At 63.1% G+C, this 20,720-nt stretch overlaps 2 protein-coding genes across 2 annotated transcripts in view; both read right to left on the bottom strand.

Moving 5' to 3' along the window:
- The window catches only part of EPPK1 (epiplakin 1), a 38,953-nt gene extending 28,232 nt beyond the window's left edge, over positions 1-10,721 (bottom strand). The window contains 3 exon segments of the mRNA XM_048939519.1: positions 1-1,701; positions 1,703-4,815; positions 10,650-10,721. Coding sequence (XP_048795476.1) covers positions 1-1,701; positions 1,703-4,774 — 4,773 coding nt within the window. The 5' untranslated portion in view covers positions 4,775-4,815; positions 10,650-10,721.
- A 7,368-nt stretch (positions 10,722-18,089) lies between these two features.
- The window catches only part of LOC125690800 (microtubule-actin cross-linking factor 1, isoforms 6/7-like), a 63,214-nt gene continuing 60,583 nt past the window's right edge, over positions 18,090-20,720 (bottom strand). Inside the window, exons 12-15 of the mRNA XM_048939520.1 lie at positions 19,216-19,333; positions 18,928-19,112; positions 18,741-18,861; positions 18,090-18,660 (exon numbers count right to left, since the gene is read on the bottom strand). Coding sequence (XP_048795477.1) covers positions 18,614-18,660; positions 18,741-18,861; positions 18,928-19,112; positions 19,216-19,333 — 471 coding nt within the window. The 3' untranslated portion in view covers positions 18,090-18,613. The remainder of the gene's footprint in view (positions 18,661-18,740; positions 18,862-18,927; positions 19,113-19,215; positions 19,334-20,720) is intronic.

Raw genomic sequence — 20,720 nt, forward strand, 5'->3', positions numbered from 1 at the left:
TATCAGCTGGGACCGGAACAGATCACCGGCGGACACCTTTTTCCGCAGACCTTTGAAGGCAAACTTCCTGCCTTGTGCCTCGGTCTCTGCGATAATGGTGGTGACGGTCGTTACGATTTCTCGCAGTGCTTCGGCATTCTCATCTTTGTATTTCTGCACCAGCTCTCTCCTTTTGCCATCTGTGATGTACTCAGAGTTGAGGAGGTCCCAGACGGACACCGTCTGCCCTTTGAAGCGCCCTACGTTGACGCAGACGGTCACGGATTTCAGCACCTCCACGGTTTGTTCGTCCACGCAGAACATTGCATTTTTGGACAGAGGAAGGAGCCAGAGACCCGTCTCAGCCTCATAAACGCACCGGTCCTTCAGCTGCTGGTAGGTCACGTTTTCCTTCGCGTTCGGGTCAAAGAAGACCTGGGTGCTGTCATTCAGCTGCGCGAGGCTTCGCTTCAAGTCCTCGTCGAAGAAGCCGTACCTGTACGCAGCCTGGAGCGGGAGGTGATGGTGGTGGATGGGATCGATGACTCCTCCGGCGGCCAGCTGGGCCTCCAGCAAAGGCAGAGCATCAGCCATGGGAACGAGCTCCTTCCGGACCGCCTGGCACAGGGAGATGGGGCTCCCGGTGTAGGGGTCTGTGTAGCCCACCACCGCCCGCTCCGCACGGAGCAGCGTCTCGGTCAGCTCTTCGCCAACGATGCCGGCCCGCACAGCATCCCTCACGCTGAGCCTGTGGCCGGTGGCGGGGTCAGTGAGGTACCCTGTGGCAGCCTGAGCTTCCAGCAGCTTCAGGGCAACCCCGGGCAGGAGGAGGTTATTCTTCACAGCGTCGTAAAAACTCATTTTCTGTTTGGATTCCTCTAGGATCACCCCAGCGATGCTGCCCGTGCCCTGCAGGTACCTCTTCACGTCGCTCACTTCAGCCACCTCCTCAGGAGTTCGGATGCCCTGAGCCAGCTCTTCAAACATCTTCTCCGTGAGGATGCCGGCCTCCAGCAGCCGGACGGCAGGGACGCTGCCCTGCAGACCCCCCAGCACGATGTGGGTGCGGGCTTTCATTTCCATCTCCCCCACCAGCCCAAGCACCAGCGCCATCAGCTGCTGCAACGACATTTCCTTTGCACGGAACCTCTCCACGAAGCTCCTCCGCTGCTCTTCGGTGAAGTACCCGGAGTGGATGAGCGCCCACAGGGAGACTCCTTTCTCCTTCACCATGGTTTCCTGGAAGAGCTGCTGGATTTGCTCATCCGTGTAGGCAGGAGCGGCCGTCTGCAGCAGAGGCAGCAGGTGGAAGCCAGACTCCTCGTCCTTCTGGCAACGCTGGATGAGCTCGGCGTAGCTCACGTTCTCCTTGCTGTCTGGGACGCAGAAGGCTCTGTTGCTGTCGCTGGGCTCGGAAAGGGCTCTGCTTGTGTCCTCATCCAGGCACCCGCGCTTCTGGGCGGCCTCGATGGGGACGTGGTGGCCACACGCGGGGTCGATGATGCCTCCGGTCGCCATCTGTACCTCCATCAGCTGCATGGCCTGCTTGTCCGCAATCAGACCCTTCTTCATGGCCTGGAAGAGGGGAATCTTCCTGCCCGTGAAGGGGTCTTTGTAGCCCGACACTGCCCCTTCTGCTTGCTGCAGCTTCTCATGCACCTCCGGCCCGATGACGCCCTCCTTGACGGCCTCGTCCACGCGGAGCTTCTGGTTGTTCACGGGGGTCGATGATGAAACCCGTGGCAGCCTGCGCCTCCAGGAGCGGTAGGGCCACTCCGGGTACCACAATGTTCTGTTTCATGGCCTCGTAGATGCTCATCCTCTGGTTCGAGGGCTGGAGCACGATGCCTCCGATGCTGCCGGAGCCGTAGAGGTACTTTCTGACCGAGTCCATGCGCAGGACTTCCTCGGGGCTGACGGACCCCTCCAGCACCTCCTCCAGCAGGGTCCTGTCAATGATGCCCGTCTCCATCAGGTGGTACGCGCTGACGCTGCCCCTCAGGGCCGGGAACTTGATGGGGGCCCACTTCTTCATCTCCTCCTCCAGCATGGCCCGGATCTGCTCCAGGCTGAGCTTCTTCAGCCGGTAGTGGTTGAAGATCTCACGGCGCCGCCCCTCGCTGAAATACTCGGAGGTCAGCAGCTCCCACACAGAGACCCTCTCTCCGCGCAGACGCCCGAAGCGGACGGGCATCCAGGAGCTGCAGAACAGCTCACGCGTGGCAGCATCCACAAACTGCCGCCTCTTGCTGTTCAGGGGGAGCAGGCAGAGACCGCTGCCCGGCTCCGTCACGCACTTCTCCTTCAGCTGCAGGTAGGTGAGGTTCTCCTCCGTGTTGGGGTCGAAGAAGCCCTTGGTGTCGTCACTGGGGTCAGACAGGATGACGGTCATCTTCTTATCCAGGTAGCCGCGCTTGTAGGCCACCTCCACGGGGATGCGGTGGCTGTGCACCGGGTCGATGATGCCGCCGGTGGCGATCTGGGCCTCCAGCAGGCGGATGCCGTGCTCCCTGACAATCAGCTCCTTCTGCATGGCTTGGAAGAGCGAGATCTTGTCCCCTGAGCAGGGGTCTCGGTACCCGGTGACACATTTCTCTGCTGACAGCAGCTTGTCGTAGACGTCGGGGCCGATGACGTTTGCCCTTAAAGCCTCGTCCACAGAGTAACGTTTGTTGGCCGCCGGGTCAATGACGAAGCCGGTGGCAGCCTGAGCCTCCAGGAGGATCAGCGACGTCCCTGGCCTCAGGAGCCCCTTCCTCTTGGCCTGGTAGATGCTGATCTTCTCCTGGGATTCGGGAAGCAGCAGCCCAGCGATGCTCCCCGTCCCTTCCAGGTACTTCCTGACCGTGTCCATGCCCACTACTTCCTTGGCTGACGTTTCCCCTTCCTTCAGTTTCTTGAACAGATCCCGGTTGATGATCTCGGAGCTCAGGAGCTGGTCGGCGGTCACGCGTCCCCTCAGCCCTTCAAAGGTGATGTTGGCTGCAGAAGCCATTTCCTCCACAGCGGCACGGACGGCCTCGGCCATCTCCCGCATGGAAAGCGCTCCCTCCAGGTGCTGCCGGGTGAGGGCGGCTCTTTGCTCGCTCTGGATGTAGTCAGAGAAAAGGAGCTTCCAGAGAGACACCGACTTCCCTTTGAACTTGCCTACAGCGACGGGCACCTTTGTGTTCTCCAGAGCCGTTTGGGCGCCGCGGTCGAGGAAGAGACGCGTTCCTTGGCTTCCGTCACCGAGCGGCAGCAGCAGGAGCCCGGTGCTGGGGTCGGTGACGCACTGCGCCAGCAGCTCTGCGTAGCTCAGCTTCTCCTGGGAGCCGGGGTGGAAAAACCCTTTGGATTCCTCGGTGGGATTGGCGAGGAGCTGCAGGGTGCTCTCATCCAGGTACCCCCAGCGGCACGCGGTCTCGGCGGGGACACGGAGATGCCGGCCTGGAGCGATGACACCGCCGGTGGCCATCTGAGCCTCCAGGAGGTGGAGGCCGTGGTCCCTGGGGACGAAGCCCTTGCTCACGGCTTGGAACAGGGACAGCATCTCCCCGGTGCGGGGGTCCCTGTAGCCGCTGATGGACCTCTCTGCTGAAGACAGTTTCTCATGCAGCTCGGGGCCGACCAGGCCGCTCCTGACGGCCTCATCCACGGAGAAGCTCCTGTTCTGGATGGGGTCGATCAGGCTGCCGGTGGAGGCTTGCACCTGCAGCAGCGCCAACGCAGCGCCGGGCAGCAGGAGGTGCTCCTGCAGTGCCTGGTAGAGGCTCCTCCGCTCCCCGGAGGGCAGAACCACGCCGGCCACGCTCCTTGTGCCGCGCAGGAACCGCTGCACCGCATCGTCCTCTGCCACCTCCCCGGCTGACACCTTGCCCTCCTGCAGAGCCCTGAGCGTGTCGGGGCTGATGATGCCGGCGTCCCGCAGCTCCGTGCCGCTCACTCGCCCCCCCAGCCCCGCAAATGTGAGCTGCAGGGGCAGCAGGAGGAGCCCCGAGGCCGGATCCACCACGCATCGCCCCCTGAGCTCCGCGTAGCTGACCCTCTCCATGCTGTTGGGGTCGAGGAACCCTTTGCTCTCCTCGCTGCCGTCAGACAGGAGCTGCCCCGTCTCCTCATCCAGAAGCCCCTTCTCGCAGGCATCCTCTGCCCGGAGCCGCCTGCCCGTGGCCAAGTCGATGAGGCCCCCGGTTGCCAGCTGGGCCTCCAGCAGCCGCAGGCCCTGCTCCCTCCCGAGCAGCTCCTTCTGCAGCGCCTGGAACAGAGGGATCTGCTCCTCCGTGTAGGGGTCCTTGAAGCCAACGGCTGCTCTCTCGGCAGCCAGCAGCCTCTCCTTCAGCTCCAGCCCCACCAGCCCCCTCTGCACGGCCTCTGCCACGGACACGTGTGACTTCTGCCCCACATCAGCAATGCCACCCGTGGCCGCCTGAGCCTCGAGGAGAAGCAGCGCCGGCTCCAGGCTCAGCAGGTGCTCTCTGGTGGCATCATAAAAGCTCATCGTCTTCTTCATAGCCTCCACGTACACCCCGGCGATGCTGCCAGCCGTGCCGCTGCTCTGCACTGCCGCCGCATCCCTGCCAGCTGCCTCCAAGGTTGATCCGCCAGGATGCATCGCTGCTGCATCCCTGCTGACTGCACCAACAGGGTGCATCGCTGCTGCATCCCTGCCAGCTGCTGCCTTCTGCTTACCCGGCAGAGCATCCCGGCACTTTGCTCCCGGCTCGTCCCTGTGCTCACTGTGACCATTCATCGCCGCCCCGTTCACTGCTGCCCCATTCACCACCGCCCCGTTCAGCGCTGCCTCGCTCGCCATCCTCCTGCTCCCTTCGTGCCGCGTCCCCTTCACACAGCCTGCTGAGAGGGGAGAGAACGGGGAAAATCAGTGAGAAATCTGCCTTTCTATGCTTTGCAAGCTACACGTGGGGAAGAAGAAATGTGTCTCATGGGCAGTGGGGGTGAGCAGCCACGGGCTGCTGGGTGCTGGGTGCTGCATGCTGGGTGCTGAGTGCTGGGTGCTGGGTGCTGGGTGCTGGGTGCTGGGTGCTGTGTGCTGGGTGCTGCATGCTGGGTGCTGGGTGCTGGGTGCTGAGTGCTGGGTGCTGGGTGCTGGGTGCTGGGTGCTGTGTGCTGGGTGCTGCATGCTGGGTGCTGGGTGCTGGGTGCTGGGTGCTGAGTGCTGGGTGCTGGGTGCTGGGTGTTGGGTGCTGGGTGCTGTGTGCTGGGTGCTGGGTGCTGCATGCTGAGTGCTGTGTGCTGGGTGCTGGGTGCTGCATGCTGGGTGTTGGGTGCTGGGTGTGCTGAGTGCTGGGGGTTGGGTGCTGGGTGTTGGGTGCTGGGTGCTGGGTGTGCTGAGTGCTGGGTGCTGCATGCTGGGTGCTGGGTGCTGGGTGCTGAGTGCTGGGTGCTGGGTGCTGAGTGCTGGGTGCTGGGTGTTGGGTGCTGGGTGCTGAGTGCTGGGGGCTGAGTGCTCGGTGTTGGGTGCTGGGTGCTGGGTGCTGAGTGCTGGGTGCTGGGTGCTGCATGCTGGGTGCTGGGTGTTGGGTGCTGAGTGCTGGGTGCTGTGTGCTGGGTGTTGGGTGCTGGGTGCTGGGTGTGCTGAGTGCTGGGAGCTGGGTGCTGGGTGTTGGGTGCTGGGTGCTGAGTGCTGGGTGCTGGGTGCTGGGTGCTGCATGCTGGGTGCTGGGGGCTGGGTGCTGGGTGCTGAGTGCTGGGTGCTGGGTGCTGTGTGCTGGGTGCTGGGTGCTGCATGCTGGGTGCTGGGTGCTGAGTGCTGGGTGCTGGATGCTGGGTGCTGGGTGCTGGGTGCTGGGTGCTGAGTGCTGGGTGCTGGGTGCTGAGTGCTGAGTGCTGGGTGCTGGGTGCTGAGTGCTGGGTGCTGGGTGCTGAGTGCTGGGTGCTGTGTGCTGGGTGCTGAGTGCTGGGTGCTGGATGCTGTGTGCTGGGTGCTGGGTGCTGAGTGCTGGGTGCTGTGCAGTGCATGCTGGGTGCATTGCGTGCTGGGTGCTGGGTGCTGAGTGCTGGGTGCTGTGTGCTGTGTGCTGGGTGCTGGGTGCTGGGTGCTGAGTGCTGGGTGCTGAGTGCTGAGTGCTGGGTGCTGAGTGCTGGGTGCTGAGTGCTGGGGGCTGGGTGCTGGGTGTTGGGTGCTGGGTGCTGTGTGCTGGGTGCTGAGTGCTGGGTGCTGGGTGCTGGGTGCTGCATGCTGGGTGCTGGGTGCTGTGCAGTGCATGCTGGGTGCATTGCGTGCTGGGTGCTGGGTGCTGGGTGCTGGGTGCTGGGTATGCTGTGCAGTGTGTGCTGCTGCTGGGTGCTGTTTGCTGCATGCTGGCTGCTGTTGTACCGTGCAGTGCAGTGCTGTGCTGGCTGTGCTGGGTGCAGTGCAGCTGGGGATGGCAGCGCTGCACCTCGTGTGCTTCAAAGTCTTTACGAGAGGAGATGGCAGCAGGACGAGGGGGGATGGTTTGAATGGAGGGAGGGCAGCTGGAGGTTGGATGTCAGGGGAAGTTCTGTGCTGTGAGAGCGGTGAGGGGCTGCAACAGCTGCCCAGAGAGGCTGTGATGCCCCGTCCATCCCTGGAGGTGTTCAAGGCCAGGTTGGATGGGGCCCTGGGCAGCCTGGGCTGCTGTGAAACATGGAGGTTGGTGGTCCTGCCTGTGGTGAGGGGTTGGAGCTTCATCATCCTTGAGGTCCCTTCCAACCCAACTGTTCTGTGATGCTATGATTCGCTGTGTGTCTCCCCGGTGCACGGAGCTGGGCCCGCTTGCAGGCACACCTCTGCTGCTCCCTGAGCTGCAGCGCCGGCTCTGTGCGGGATGCGCAAGGATGTGATGCTGTGCAAGGAGCTCAGGGCTGCACCCGAGGGCACCGGGGTGAGGTGGGCAAAGCCCCAAGAAGGCATGGAGAAGCGAGTGAACGCTGCAGACCCTTGTGGAGGAGTGGGAACTGCTGGCCTCAGGTGTGTTCGGAGAGCTGCTGGCTGCGCAGGGGCTGCCAAAGCAACAGGAGGCAGCCGAGCGCTGCGCCGTGCAAACCGGAGGGAACGGCTTCAAACCGACCACAGATGGGAGCAGATCGGGGGGGTGAATCCCTTCCCCGGAGCCACCCCTGGAGGTGCCTGGGGCTGTGGATGAGGCCCTGAGCTGGCGGGGGTCACCCAGCACCCCGCAGGGCTGAGGCTGAGCTCCGGGGGGCTCCTTTCCAACCCAGCGTGATCCTGAAGGGTGCTTCCAACCCGAGCGTCGCACGGTTCTGCGTCCCACGGCTCCGTGGGGGCTGTGAGGAGCGGCGGGGACTCAGGACGGCTCCTCAGAGCCACCCGGGTTGGGAGCAGCCCCGCAGCAGCGGAACGGCGATGCGAGGAACCGAACGCTGCGCCGCTGCGGCTGCACCGAGGTGAGGACCGGCTGCGGGTTCCACCCTCGGCTCACAGCCCTGCCCGGCGCCAGCAAAGCAAACATCGGCGGTGCGGGCGGTGCAGCTGTGGGCACGCAAGCTCGGCGAGCCCCACGTGCAACCTGAGCAAAGCGGGCACCGGGGGGGGGGGGGGGGGGGGGCGCACGGCCCGAGCCCATCCTGCAGGACCCCGGGTACGGAAACTGGCTCTGATTCTGCTTCCGTAGCTCCAAACCTTCAGCCCGGAGCGGGGCAGCGCTCAGGTTTGACACAAAGCCTCTGCGGGACCTGGGGGAAAGGAGGCTCGCAGCTCAGCTGCACTGTGAGGCACAGGGAGGAGGCAGTGGGGTGGGGAAGGGAGGGGGCACGAGGAGGAGGTGGCGGTGGGGGGGGGGGAGGGCTGCTCCTTTTCATTGCACGGCATCAGCAGCACGGAAACTGTGAGTAAGGTGAGCTGGGAGCAGGGCAGCTACTGGCTGCGCTCCAGGTGCTCCTCAGCACCTCTCAGCACAGCACTGCACAGCACAGCACTGCACAGCACAGCACTGCACTGCACAGCACTGCACAGCACAGCACTGCACAGCACAGCACTGCACAGCACTGCACGGCACAGCACTGCACAGCACTGCACTGCACAGCACTGCACAGCACTGCACAGCACAGCACTGCACAGCACAGCACAGCACAGCACTGCACAGCACAGCACTGCACAGCACAGCACAGCACTGCACTGCAGAGCACAGCACTGCACAGCAGAGCACAGCACAGCACTGCACAGCACTGCACAGCACAGCACAGCCCAGCACAGCACAGCACTGCACAGCACAGCACTGCACAGCACAGCACTGCACAGCACTGCACAGCACAGCACAGCACTGCACAGCACAGCACAGCACAGCACTGCACAGCACTGCACAGCACAGCACAGCCCAGCACAGCACTGCACTGCACAGCACTGCACAGCACTGCACAGCACTGCACAGCACAGCACAGCACTGCACTGCACAGCACAGCACAGCACTGCACAGCACTGCACAGCACAGCACAGCACTGCACAGCACTGCACAGCACAGCACAGCACTGCACTGCACAGCACAGCACAGCACAGCACTGCACTGCACAGCACTGCACAGCACAGCACAGCACAGCACTGCACTGCACAGCACAGCACAACACAGCACTGCACAGCACTGCACAGCACTGCACTGCACAGCACAGCACTGCACTGCACAGCACAGCACAGCACAGCACAGCACTGCACAGCACAGCACAGCACAGCACAGCACAGCACAGCACTGCACAGCACTGCACAGCACAGCACAGCACTGCACAGCACTGCACAGCACAGCACAGCACAGCACAGCACAGCACTGCACAGCACAGCACAGCACAGCACTGCACAGCACAGCACTGCACTGCACAGCACAGCACAGCACTGCACAGCACAGCACAGCACTGCACAGCACAGCACTGCACAGCACAGCACAGCACTGCACAGCACAGCACTGCACAGCACAGCACTGCACTGCACAGCACTGCACAGCACTGCACTGCACAGCACAGCACTGCACAGCACTGCACTGCACTGCACAGCACTGCACAGCACAGCACTGCACAGCACTGCACTGCACAGCACTGCACAGCACAGCACTGCACAGCACAGCACAGCACTGCACAGCACTGCACAGCACAGCACTGCACAGCACTGCACAGCACAGCACAGCACTGCACAGCACAGCACTGCACAGCACTGCACAGCACTGCACTGCACAGCACTGCACAGCACTGCACTGCACAGCACAGCACAGCACTGCACAGCACAGCACTGCACAGCACTGCACAGCACTGCACTGCACAGCACAGCACTGCACTGCACAGCACAGCACTGCACAGCACTGCACAGCACAGCACAGCACAGCACTGCACTGCACTGCACAGCACTGCACTGCACAGCACTGCACAGCACTGCACTGCACAGCACAGCACTGCACTGCACAGCACTGCACTGCACTGCACTGCACAGCACAGCACAGCACAGCACTGCACAGCACTGCACTGCACAGCACTGCACTGCACAGCACAGCACTGCACAGCACAGCACAGCACTGCACAGCACAGCACTGCACAGCACAGCACAGCACTGCACAGCACAGCACAGCACTGCACAGCACTGCACAGCACAGCACTGCACAGCACAGCACAGCACTGCACAGCACAGCACAGCACAGCACTGCACTGCACAGCACTGCACTGCACAGCACTGCACAGCACTGCACAGCACAGCACTGCACAGCACTGCACTGCACTGCACTGCACAGCACAGCACTGCACAGCACAGCACTGCACAGCACTGCACTGCACAGCACTGCACTGCACAGCACTGCACAGCACAGCACAGCACAGCACTGCACAGCACAGCACAGCACAGCACTGCACAGCACTGCACTGCACAGCACAGCACTGCACTGCACAGCACTGCACAGCACAACCTGGCGACAGTTTGCACTGCACTGTGCATTGCTTTGGGCATTACTTTGGCCATTGCTCCATGCATTGCTCTGGGCTTTACTTTGGCCATTGCTCTGTGCATCGCCCCACGCATCGCTCTGTGCATTGCTCCGGGATTTGCTCCACGCATTGCTCCATGCACTTCTCCGCTCATTGCTCCTCTCGCTGCTCGCCGCGTTGCTCCAGGCATTGCTCCACACGCTGCTCCTCGCTCTGCTCCACACGCAGCACCACCCCGGTGCTACGAGCTACACACCCGCACCCCCCCCCCGCACCCCCGGCTCCGTTCACAGCCCTCCCAACCCTCCCAACCCTCCCCGCTGCGGTCGCTGCGGCGCTCGGGACCCCGGAGCGGCGGGTGGGAGGGAAGAGCGACCGGGATCGTCCGAGTGCGAGGAGCGCCGCTTCGGGGACGGAACGGCGGAGCTGCGGCTGGGGAGCGGGGCTGAGCGCCGCGGAGCTCCGGGAGTCGAAGCCGATGCGAGGCGTCCCAGGAGGGCGAGAATTGGGGCGGGGGGGGGGGGGCCGCCGAGTGACCGGAGGACACACGGAGCCCCCCCGTCTCGCTGCCCAGCGGTGCCGACCGCCTTCGGTTCGGCTGCGCGGTGCGGGGTTCGCTCCGTCCCCACGCGGGACCCCCCCGCTTCCCCCTCCCCGCGCCGCCGCCCCGCGTCCGCCGCCTCCGTCTTCAGCCCGGTGCGGGCGGAGCCGCATTCCTGGCGTTCCTGGCTTCGCTCCCGCGGCCCCCGCTCAGCCCCGCCGCCGCCTCTCGCCGTTCCATCCCCGCATACCTGCCCGCGGCGCTCGCGGTTCGGATGCGCCCTGCAGGTGCCCGCGGTCCCGAAGCCTCCGCCGCGTTTTCGTGCCCGGGATCGGGGCGAGTTTAATACCTTACCTTTCCCCGCCTCCGCCGATGACGCAGCCGGCCCAACCCCGCACCTTCGGCACGAGGGCGGCACTCCCCAAACCCCCCCCCCTCCTCGGTCCCCCGTCCCCCGTCCCCAAACACATCGGGGCCCCGCGACCTTCGGGAGGACCGGCAGGGGGTCGGGGGGGCGCCCTGAAAGCCCGACGTGAGCCCAACCCTGAGCGCCCAACAGTTCACTTCACCCCGACCCCGATCCTAATCCTGACCCTAAACCCACAGCTGACCCCGACCCTGACCCTAAACCAAACCTCAATCCTGAACCCAAACCCAACCCCGACCCTAAATCCTAAATCCCCAACCCTGACCCCAACCCTGACCCCCAATGGTAAACTTAATCCCAACCCCAACCTCCACCCTGACCCCAACTGAATCCCAACCCCAATCCTGAGCCTAATCCCAACCCTAACCCCAGACCTCAGCAAAACCCTAAATCCAACCCTAAGCCCAACCCACACCTGACCCCAATGACAACCCAACACTAAAACCAACTTCAACTCCCAACTTAACCCTGACCCCTAAGCACAACTGAGCCCCAACCCCAATCCTAACCCCAACCCCAACCCTGATCCCAAACCCAGCCCCAACCCCAACCCTAAATCTGACCACCAACCCCATCCCCAACCCCAACACCAATCCTAACCCCAACCCCAACCCTGATCCCAAACCCAAACCCCAACCCCAACCCTGATCCCAAACCCAAACCCCAACCCCAACCCTGATCCCAAACCCAAACCCCAACCCCAACCCTGATCCCAAACCCAGCCCCAACCCCAACCCTGATCCCAACCCCAAACCCCAACCCCAACCCTAAACCTGACCACCAACCCCAACCCCAATCCTAACCACAAACCCAACCCCATCTCCAACCCTAAACCCAAACCTAACCCTGACCCCAACCCTAGCACTAACCTCATCCTCAACCCCAAACCCAACCCCAAAGCCAACCTGAATTCCAATCCTAACGCCCAACCCCAACCCAGACCACCAACCCCATCCCCAACCCCAATCCCAACCCCAATCTCAACTCCAATCCTAACCCCCAAACCAACCCTGACCACCAACCCCAAACCCAACCTCAATCCCAACCTCAATCTGAATTCCAATCCTAACCCCAACCCTAACCCAGACCACCACCCCTTCCCCAACCCCATCCCCAACCCCAAAACCAACCCCAATCCCAACCCCAACCCCAATCTCAACTCCAATCCTAACCCCCAACCCCAAAACCAACCCTGACCACGAACCCCATCCCCAACCCCAAACCCAATCCCAACCCCAATCCCAACCCCAACCCCAACCTTAATTCCAATCCTAACCCCCAACCCCAACCCTAACCTGGACCACCAACCCCAAACCCAACCCCAACCCCAATCTCAATTCCAATCCTAACCCCAACCCTAACCCAGACCACCACCCCTTCCCCAACCCCATCCCCAACCCCAAAACCAACCCCAATCCCAACCCCAACCCCAACCTCAACTCCAATCCTAACCCCCAACCCCAACCCAGACCACCAACCCCAACCCCAATCTGAATTCCAATCCTAACCCCCCAACCCCAACCCTAACCTGGACCACCAACCCCATCCCCAACCCCAACCCCAATCCCAACCCCAACCTTAATTCCAATCCTAACCCCCAACCCCAGCCCTAATCCTGACCACCAACCCCAAACCCAACCCCAACCCCAATCTGAATTCCAATCCTAACCCCAACCCCAACCCAGACCACCACCCCATCCCCAACCCCATCCCCAACCCCAAACCCAACCCCAATCCCAACCCCAACCCCAATCTCAATTCCAATCCTAACCCCCAACCCCAAAACCAACCCTGACCACCAACCCCATCCCCAACCCCAAACCCAATCCCAACCCCAATCCCAACCCCAACCCCAACCTTAATTCCAATCCTAACCCCCCAACCCCAACCCTAACCTGGACCACCAACCCCAAACCCAACCCCAATCCCAACCCCAATCTGAATTCCAATCCTAACCCCAACCCCAACCCGGACCACCACCCCATCCCCAACCCCATCCCCAACCCCAAACCCAACCCCAACCCCAACCCCAATCCCAATCCCAATCCCAACCCCAACCTTAATTCTAATCCTAACCCCCAAACCCCAGACCCAACCCAGACCACCAACCCCATCCCTATCCCCAACCCCAATCCCAACCCCAACCTTAACCCAATCTTAACTCCAATCCTAACCCCCAACCCCAACCCTAACCCTGACCACCAACCCCAATCCCAACCCCAACCCCAATCTCAACTCCAATCCTAACCCCCAACCCCAAAACCAACCCTGACCACCAACCCCATCCCCAACCCCAACACCAACCCCAATCCCAACCCCAACCCCAATCCCAACCCCAACCTTAATTCCAATCCTAACCCCCAACTCCAACCCTAACCCAGACCACCAACCCCATCCCCAACCCCATCCCCATCCCCAATCCCAACCCCAACCCCAACCTTAATTCCAATCCTAACCCCCAACCCCAGACCCAACCCAGACCACCAACCCCATCCCCATCCCCAACCCCAACCCAACCCCAACCTTAATTCCAATCCTAACCCCCAACCCCAGACCCAACCCAGACCACCAACCCCATCCCCATCCCCAACCCCAACCCAACCCCAACCTTAATTCCAATCCTAACCCCCAACCCCAACCCTAACCCAGACCACCAACCCCATCCCCATCCCCAACCCCAAACCCAACCCCAACCCCAACCCCAACCCCAACCCCAATCTTAACTCCAATCCTAACCCCCAATCCCAACCCTAACCCAGACCACCAACCCCAATCCCAATCCCAACCCCAACCCCAACCTTAATTCCAATCCTAACCCCCAACCCCAACCTTAACCCTGACCAGCAACCCCATCCCCATCCCCAGCCCCAACCCCAATCCCAACCCCAATCTCAACTCCAATCCTAACCCCCAACCCCAAAACCAACCCTGACCCCCAGCCCCTGACCCCAACCCTAACACTAACCTCACCCCCAACCCCAACCCTGACCACCAACCCCAATCCCAACCCCAATCTGAATTCCAATCCTAACCCCCAACCCCAACCCTAACCTGGACCACCAACCCCATCCCCATCCCCAACCCCAATCCCAATCCCAATCCCAACCCCAATCCCAACCCCAACCTTAATTCCAATCCTAACCCCCCAACCCCAAAACCAACCCTGACCCCCAACCCCTGACCCCAACCCCAATCCCACCCTCATTTCTGGATTGTGCTGCCTGTGGTGGAGCTGATGGTGGGTTCCGTGCCCCCCCCCCCCCCCCATTAACCTCCCCCCCCCAAATCCCTGCAGCTCTCCCCCCACCCCCGAAGCTCCGCAGCCCCACATCCCTGCACGCCCCCCCTCTCCCCCCCCCCCAGCTCTGCATCTCCCACTCTGTGCCGAATCCTCTCTCCCTTCCCCCCCCCCCCGAGGCCGAGCAGCGTTAAGAAGGGACCCCATCCGCAGCGCTGTGCCCCCAGCCCGGCCCCCGGCTGTTTCCCCACCCGGAGGTGCCCCAAACACCGGGGACCCCCCCCCCCACCCCCCCCCCCCAGCCGGGCTGCATCCGCACCCTGAGCCGCCGCTTCGCCTCTGGGCGGCGCTGCGGGCGCTTCGGGGGCCGCCGGGCGATGCGGGTCGCCGTGCGGGGAGGGAAGGGGGGGAGGAGGGGGGGGGGGAGGAGGGAATGGGGGGAGGAAGAGCTGCGTTTGGACGCAATGTTTGTGGTGCGTGGGAGCTGTGTTGTCTGGAGGGATGCCCGTATCCAGGTGCGGGGTGAAGCCCGGAGGGTGGCACCGAGTGGCGCAATGTGGCACGGCTGGGCTTGGCACTGAGCGGCATTGCGCGGCACTGCATGGCAGTGAGTGGCAGTGCATGGCATTGGATGGCATTGGATGGTATTGGATGGCACTGCGCGGCACTGCATGGCAATGAGTGGCATTGGATGGCATTGGATGGTATTGGATGGTATTGAATGGCAATGAGTGGCATTGGATGGCATTGGATGGCAGTGCATGGCATGGCGTGGCATTGCATGGCATTGGATGGCACTGCGTGGCATTGGGTGGCATTGGATGGCATTGGATGGTTTTGGATGGCACTGCCTGGTATTGGATGGCATTGGATGGCATTGGATGGTATTGGATGGCATTGGATGGCATTGGATGGTATTGGATGGCATTGGATGGCATTGGATGGCACTGCGTGGCATTGGATGGCACTGCATGGCATTGGATGGCAATGTGTAGCATTGGATGGCATTGGATGGCATTGGATGGTATTGGATGGCACTGCGCGGCACTGCATGGCAATGAATGGCATTGGATGGCAATGAGTGGCATTGGATGGCATTGGATGGTATTGGATGGTATTAGATGGTATTGGATGGCACTGAGTGGCATTGGATGGCAATGAGTGGCATTGCATGGCATTGGATGGCAATGAGTGGCATTGGATAGTATTGGATGGCACTGCGTGGCACTGCATGGCACGGCGTGGTATTGGATGGCATTGGATGGTATTGGATGGCAATGAGTGGCATTGGATGGTATTGGATGGCACTGCGTGGCACTGCATGGCACGGCGTGGTATTGGATGGCATTGGAAGGTATTGGATGGCATTGGATGGCACTGCGTGGCACTGCATGGCATTGTATGGCACTGCATGGCGTGGTGTGGCATTGTATGGCATTGCATGTCATGGCGTGGCACTGCATGGCATGGCATGGCATTTTATGACAGTGTATGGCACTGCATGGCATTGCATAGCATTGCATGGCATTGCATGGCACAGCACGGCACAGCACGGCACAGCACGGCATGGCAGAGCGTTGCATGCCATGCCATTGTGCAGCAAGGCATGGTGCAAGCACAGAACAGCACAGCACTGCACCGTGCTGCACGGCGCGGCACGGCATGGCCCTTCGCTGCGCAGCACAGCAAGGCACGGCACGGCACGGCATGGCACGGCATGGCACGGCACCGTGCAGCAGAGCGCTGCAACGAAACGGCACTGTGCAGCACGGCACGGCACGGCACTGCATGGCACGGCACGGCACGGCACGGCACGGCACTGCACCGTGCAGCAGAGCGCTGCAACGAAACGGCACAGCACGGCACGGCACGGCACGGCATGGCACTGCACCGTGCAGCAGAGCTCTGCAACGAAACAACACTGTGCAGCACGGCACGGCACGGCACGGCACGGCACGGCATTGCACCGTGCAGCAGAGCGCTGCAACGAAACGGCACTGTGCAGCACGGCACGGCACGGCACGGCACGGCACAGCACGGCACGGCACGGCAGACGTGGCCCGACAGCGGTGCAATGGGACACAGGGTTGCTCTGCCCCGCTGAGCCGCTGCCCCCGCCCCACGGGCAGCCCGAGGAGGGGGGGGTTGGAAGGGGGCAGAGCGGTGGGGGTCAAGCGCGGACTTGGGGGGCACGGAGAGGCGCGGGGACCCCCGTGTTTTGCGTCCCGGTGCGGGCGGTGCGGGGCGGGTTCCGTTTCCAGGGCGCAGGAATGCGCTGCGCAATGGGAACCGACGGCCGCAACCCACGCCGGGCGTGGTGGGCGCTGCGCCCCAAAGGGAGCGGGGAGCTCCGGACCCCCCCCCCCCCCTCCCCTCCCGCTGCGGCACCGGCGCTTCTCGGTGCCGGCCGAAGCGGAGCGATGAGAGCAGAGGCGGCTTAAAGGAACGACGGAGATGCGATGGGGTCGGGACCGAAGGGGCCGGGGGGGGGGGGGGGGGGGGGGGGGGGAGGGAAAGCAGCCGCGCGGCGCTGCACGGGGGGACCGGGAGTCGCTCCACGACACCGGGAGGCGGCGCGGGGCCACACGGGGGCACCGACCCCAAATGAGCGGTGCCACCTTAGGGCACGGCCGGAGGACTCGGATCCTGCAGCCCCCCGACCCCTCTCTCCGCCCCCCCCCCCCCCGGAGTCCTCGTCCCAACTGCAACGGCAGCGCCAGAACTGCGGGGCGTCCTGTGGGGACAGGGAATGGAACCGGGGGAGGGGATGGGGTGGGATGGGGTGGAAATGGGGTTGGGATGGGATGGGATGGGATGGGATGGGATGGGGATGGAAATGGGGTTGGGATGGGATGGGATGGGATGGGATGGGGATGGGATTGGAATGGGATGGGATGGGATGGAATGGGGTGGGATGGGATGGGATGGGGTGGGATGGGATTGGGATGGAAATGGGATTGGGGTGGGATGGGGTGGGATGGGGATGGAAATTGGTTTGGGATGGGGTGGGATGGGGTGGAAATGGGATTGGGGTGGGGTGGGATGGGAATGGGATTGGGATGGGATTGGGATGAAAACGGGATTGGGGTGGGATGGGATGGGATGGGGTGGGATGGAAATGGGATTAGGATTGGAATGGGATGGGATGGGATGGGATGGGATTGGGATGAAAATGGGATTGGGATGGGATTGGGATGGGGATGAGATGGGATGGAAATGGGATGGGGTGGGATGGGTTTGGGATGGGATGGGATGGGGATGGAAATGGGATTGGGATGGGATGAGATGGGGTGGGATGGGATGGGGTGGGATGGAAATGGGATTAGGATTGGAATGGGATGGGATGGGATGGGATGGGATGGGATGGAAATGGGATTGGGATGAAAATGGGATTGGGATGGGATTGGGATGGGGATGAGATGGGATGGAAATGGGATTAGGATTGGAATGGGATGGGATGGGATGGGGTGGGATGGGATGGTGATGGGGATAGAAATGGGTTTGGGATGGGATGGGATTGGGATGGGATGGGGATGGGATGGGATGGGATGGGATTGGGATGAAAATGGGATTGGGATGAAAATGGGATTGGGATGGGATGGGGATGGAAATGGGATTGGGATGGGATGGGATGGGATGGGATGGGGATGGAAATGGGATTGGGGTGGGATGGGGTGGGATGGGGATGGAAATGGGATTGGGGTGGGATGGGGTGGGATGGGGTGGAAATGGGATTGGGGTGGGATGGGATGGGGTGGGATGGGGTGGAAATGGGATGATGACACTGCAGTGCGGGCGTTGGCTGCAGCTCCCGCTCAGCCCCCAGCCGGCACAGCAGGAATGGCAGCGCCGCGTTCCTGCCTGAGGAGTTGACGCGGCTCAGCGCCCAGCGGCGCTCGGTGCCAACTGCGGCCGGCGCCGCGTCTGTGCCGGTGGCACCGGGTTGGCGGCGAGCCCAGCAGCAAACACAGACAGACAGACAGACAGACAGACGGCACGGCACGGCACGCCCTTGGATTCGTATAGAAAAAGACCTCTACTCTTTATTGTGGCTGTGGGGCTGCGCCCCGCCGGGGTTACATTCAGCTCTACTGCTGTCCGGTTAGCGGGGAGCGGTGAACATGCGGGGACCCCCAGGCCGGGGGGGTGGGCAGCTGAGTGCCGAGGGGTCGGGGATAGCACCAGAACCGGGGCTCCGAGCCCGAAATGGGACCCAGCGCCCACCGGCAGCGGATGGACGGAACCGCCCTCGGCCGAAGCCGAACGCTTCCGGGGGGTCCCAGCGGAGCGCGGCGCTGCGGCGGCACCGGGATGGAGGCACCGGGATCCGGGGGAGCTCCGCTGCCGCGGAGGGGGTGGTCGTGGGGTCGCACACGCGCGGGCGGATCCGGACGAACAGCGCGGCCCTCACCGAGGGGCTCCCCCGCTTTGGGGGTCGCACCGGCGCGGTGCCGGAGGGTCCCGCGGCGTCACCGTTCTCCGGCCCCGGGACGGGCGGCTTCCGGGGGGACGGTCCTGAGTGGGGGCGGCCGAAGGTGGGCGGCGAGGCTCAGCGGCACGGGCTGCGGCGCTCCGGGGGCGACCCGTCGGGCGGCTCTGCAAGGAGCGGCGGGGATGAGCGGAGCCCTCCGGCGGAGCGGCCCCCAAACCTCCCCCCCCCGTCCCGCGGCGCTCACCCGGGGGGGCCGCGTCGGGGCTCTCCTCGGCCGCGGAGAAGCGCAGCTCCGCGCCGTCGGGCGGCAGCGATCCTCGGGAGCGCGGGCAGCGGTCACCGGAACGCGTCCTTCGCTGTACCGACTGCGGGACGGAGAAGGTCGGCGTCGGGTTGGGGATGCGGGGGGTGCGGGGCGATCCCGGCCGTACCTTCCTGGCCAGGGGGCTGCTGGGGGCCGAGGCGCTGCTGTAGAGGCTGAGGCTGGAATTGGAGCGGCTGGGGGACAGCGCTTTGGAGGAGGGGGCCGATTGGATCCCCGAACATTTGGCGGCGGCCCCGAAGGCGTCGGGGCTCAGATACTTCTCGTTGATCTTCACGTTGGTCCGGCCCTTCACTGCGGGGGAGAGGCGGTGGAGGGGGGGAGAGGGTCGGGGGGTCCCGGCTGCGGAGAGCCGGGGAGAGGGGAGGGGGGAGCTGCGGTCCCGTGCGGCGCCCACCTCGACACGGATCGTTCTTCACCAGGAATTCGTCCAGCGCGATCCAACCGCCTCCGACGCGCACCATCAGGGTGCTGCGCAGGATGCGAACCATCCGCAGCTGCTGCGATTCCCCGAACTGCGGGGACGGCCGCGTCAGCGCCGCGGGCACCTCGGGGTGCACACGGGTCTGCGTGCCCAAAAGTGCCCGGCATCGGGGATGGATGGATGGATGGATGGCAGAGCCGGGCTGCCCAGCGCCAGGGATGGAGACGTCGGGGTGTCCAGCAGTGGGGATGGTGATGTCGGGGTGCCCAGCAGTGGGGATTTCAGTGTCAGGGTGCCCAGTTTTGGGGATGGTGATGTCAGGGTGTCCAATACTGGGGATGGTGATGTCAGGATGTCCAGCATTGGGGATGGTGATATCAGGGTACCCAGTATCAGGGATTTCAGTGTCAGGGTGCCCAGCATTGGGGATTTCAGTGTCAGGGTGTCCAGCACTGGGGATGGTGATGTCCTGGGTGCCCATCAGAGCCTAGCAATGGGGGTTGCAGTGCTGGGGTGCCCAACACCAGGGATGGAGACGTCAGGGTGCCCAGCAATGGGGATTTCAGTGTCAGGGTGCCCAGTTTTGGGGATGGTGATGTCAGGGTGTCCAATATTGGGGATGGTGATGTCAGGGTGCCCAGCATCATGGATGGCGATGTTGGGGTGCCCAGCATTGGGGATTTCAGTGTCAGGGTGCCCAGCATTGGGGATGGTGATGTCAGGGTGTCCAGTTTTGGGGATGGTGATGTCCTGGGTGCCCATCAGAGCCTAGCAATGGGGGGTGGCAGTGCTGGGGTGCCCAACACCAGGGATGGAGATGTCAGGATGTCCAGCATTGGGGATGGTGATATCAGGGTACCCAGTATCAGGGATTTCAGTGTCAGGGTGCCCAGCATTGGGGATTTCAGTGTCAGGGTGCCCAGTTTTGGGGATGGTGATGTCAGGGTGCCCAGTTTTGGGGATGGTGATGTCAGGGTGCCCATCAGAGCCTAGCAATGGGGGTGGCAGCGCCGGGCTGCCCAATGCCAGGGATGGAGACGTCGGGGTGCCCAGCAGTGCCTGGCACTGGGGATGGCAATGTTGGGGTGTCCAGCAGTGGGGATTTCAGTGTCAGGGTGCCCAGTTTTGGGGATGGTGATGTCCTGGGTGCCATTAAGAGCCTAGCAATGGGGGTGGCAGTGCCGGGGTGCCCAACACCAGGGATGGAGATGTCAGGGTGCCCAGCATCAGGGATGGCAGTGTTGGGGTGCCCAGCATTGAGGATGGTGATGTCAGGGAACCCAGCAGTGCCTGGCACTGGGGATGGTGATGTCGGGGTGTCCAATATTGGGGATGGTGATGAGAGGATGCCCAGCATCAGGGATGGCAGTGTCAGGGTGCCCAGCATTGAGGTGACGATGTCAGGGTGCCCAGTAGTGGGGATGGAGATGTCAGGGTGCCCAGCATTGGAGATTTCAGTGTCAGGGTGCCCAGCAGTG

The sequence above is a fragment of the Lagopus muta genome, chromosome 3, assembly GCF_023343835.1.
Source record: "Lagopus muta isolate bLagMut1 chromosome 3, bLagMut1 primary, whole genome shotgun sequence".
Taxonomy (NCBI): Eukaryota; Metazoa; Chordata; class Aves; order Galliformes; family Phasianidae; genus Lagopus; species Lagopus muta.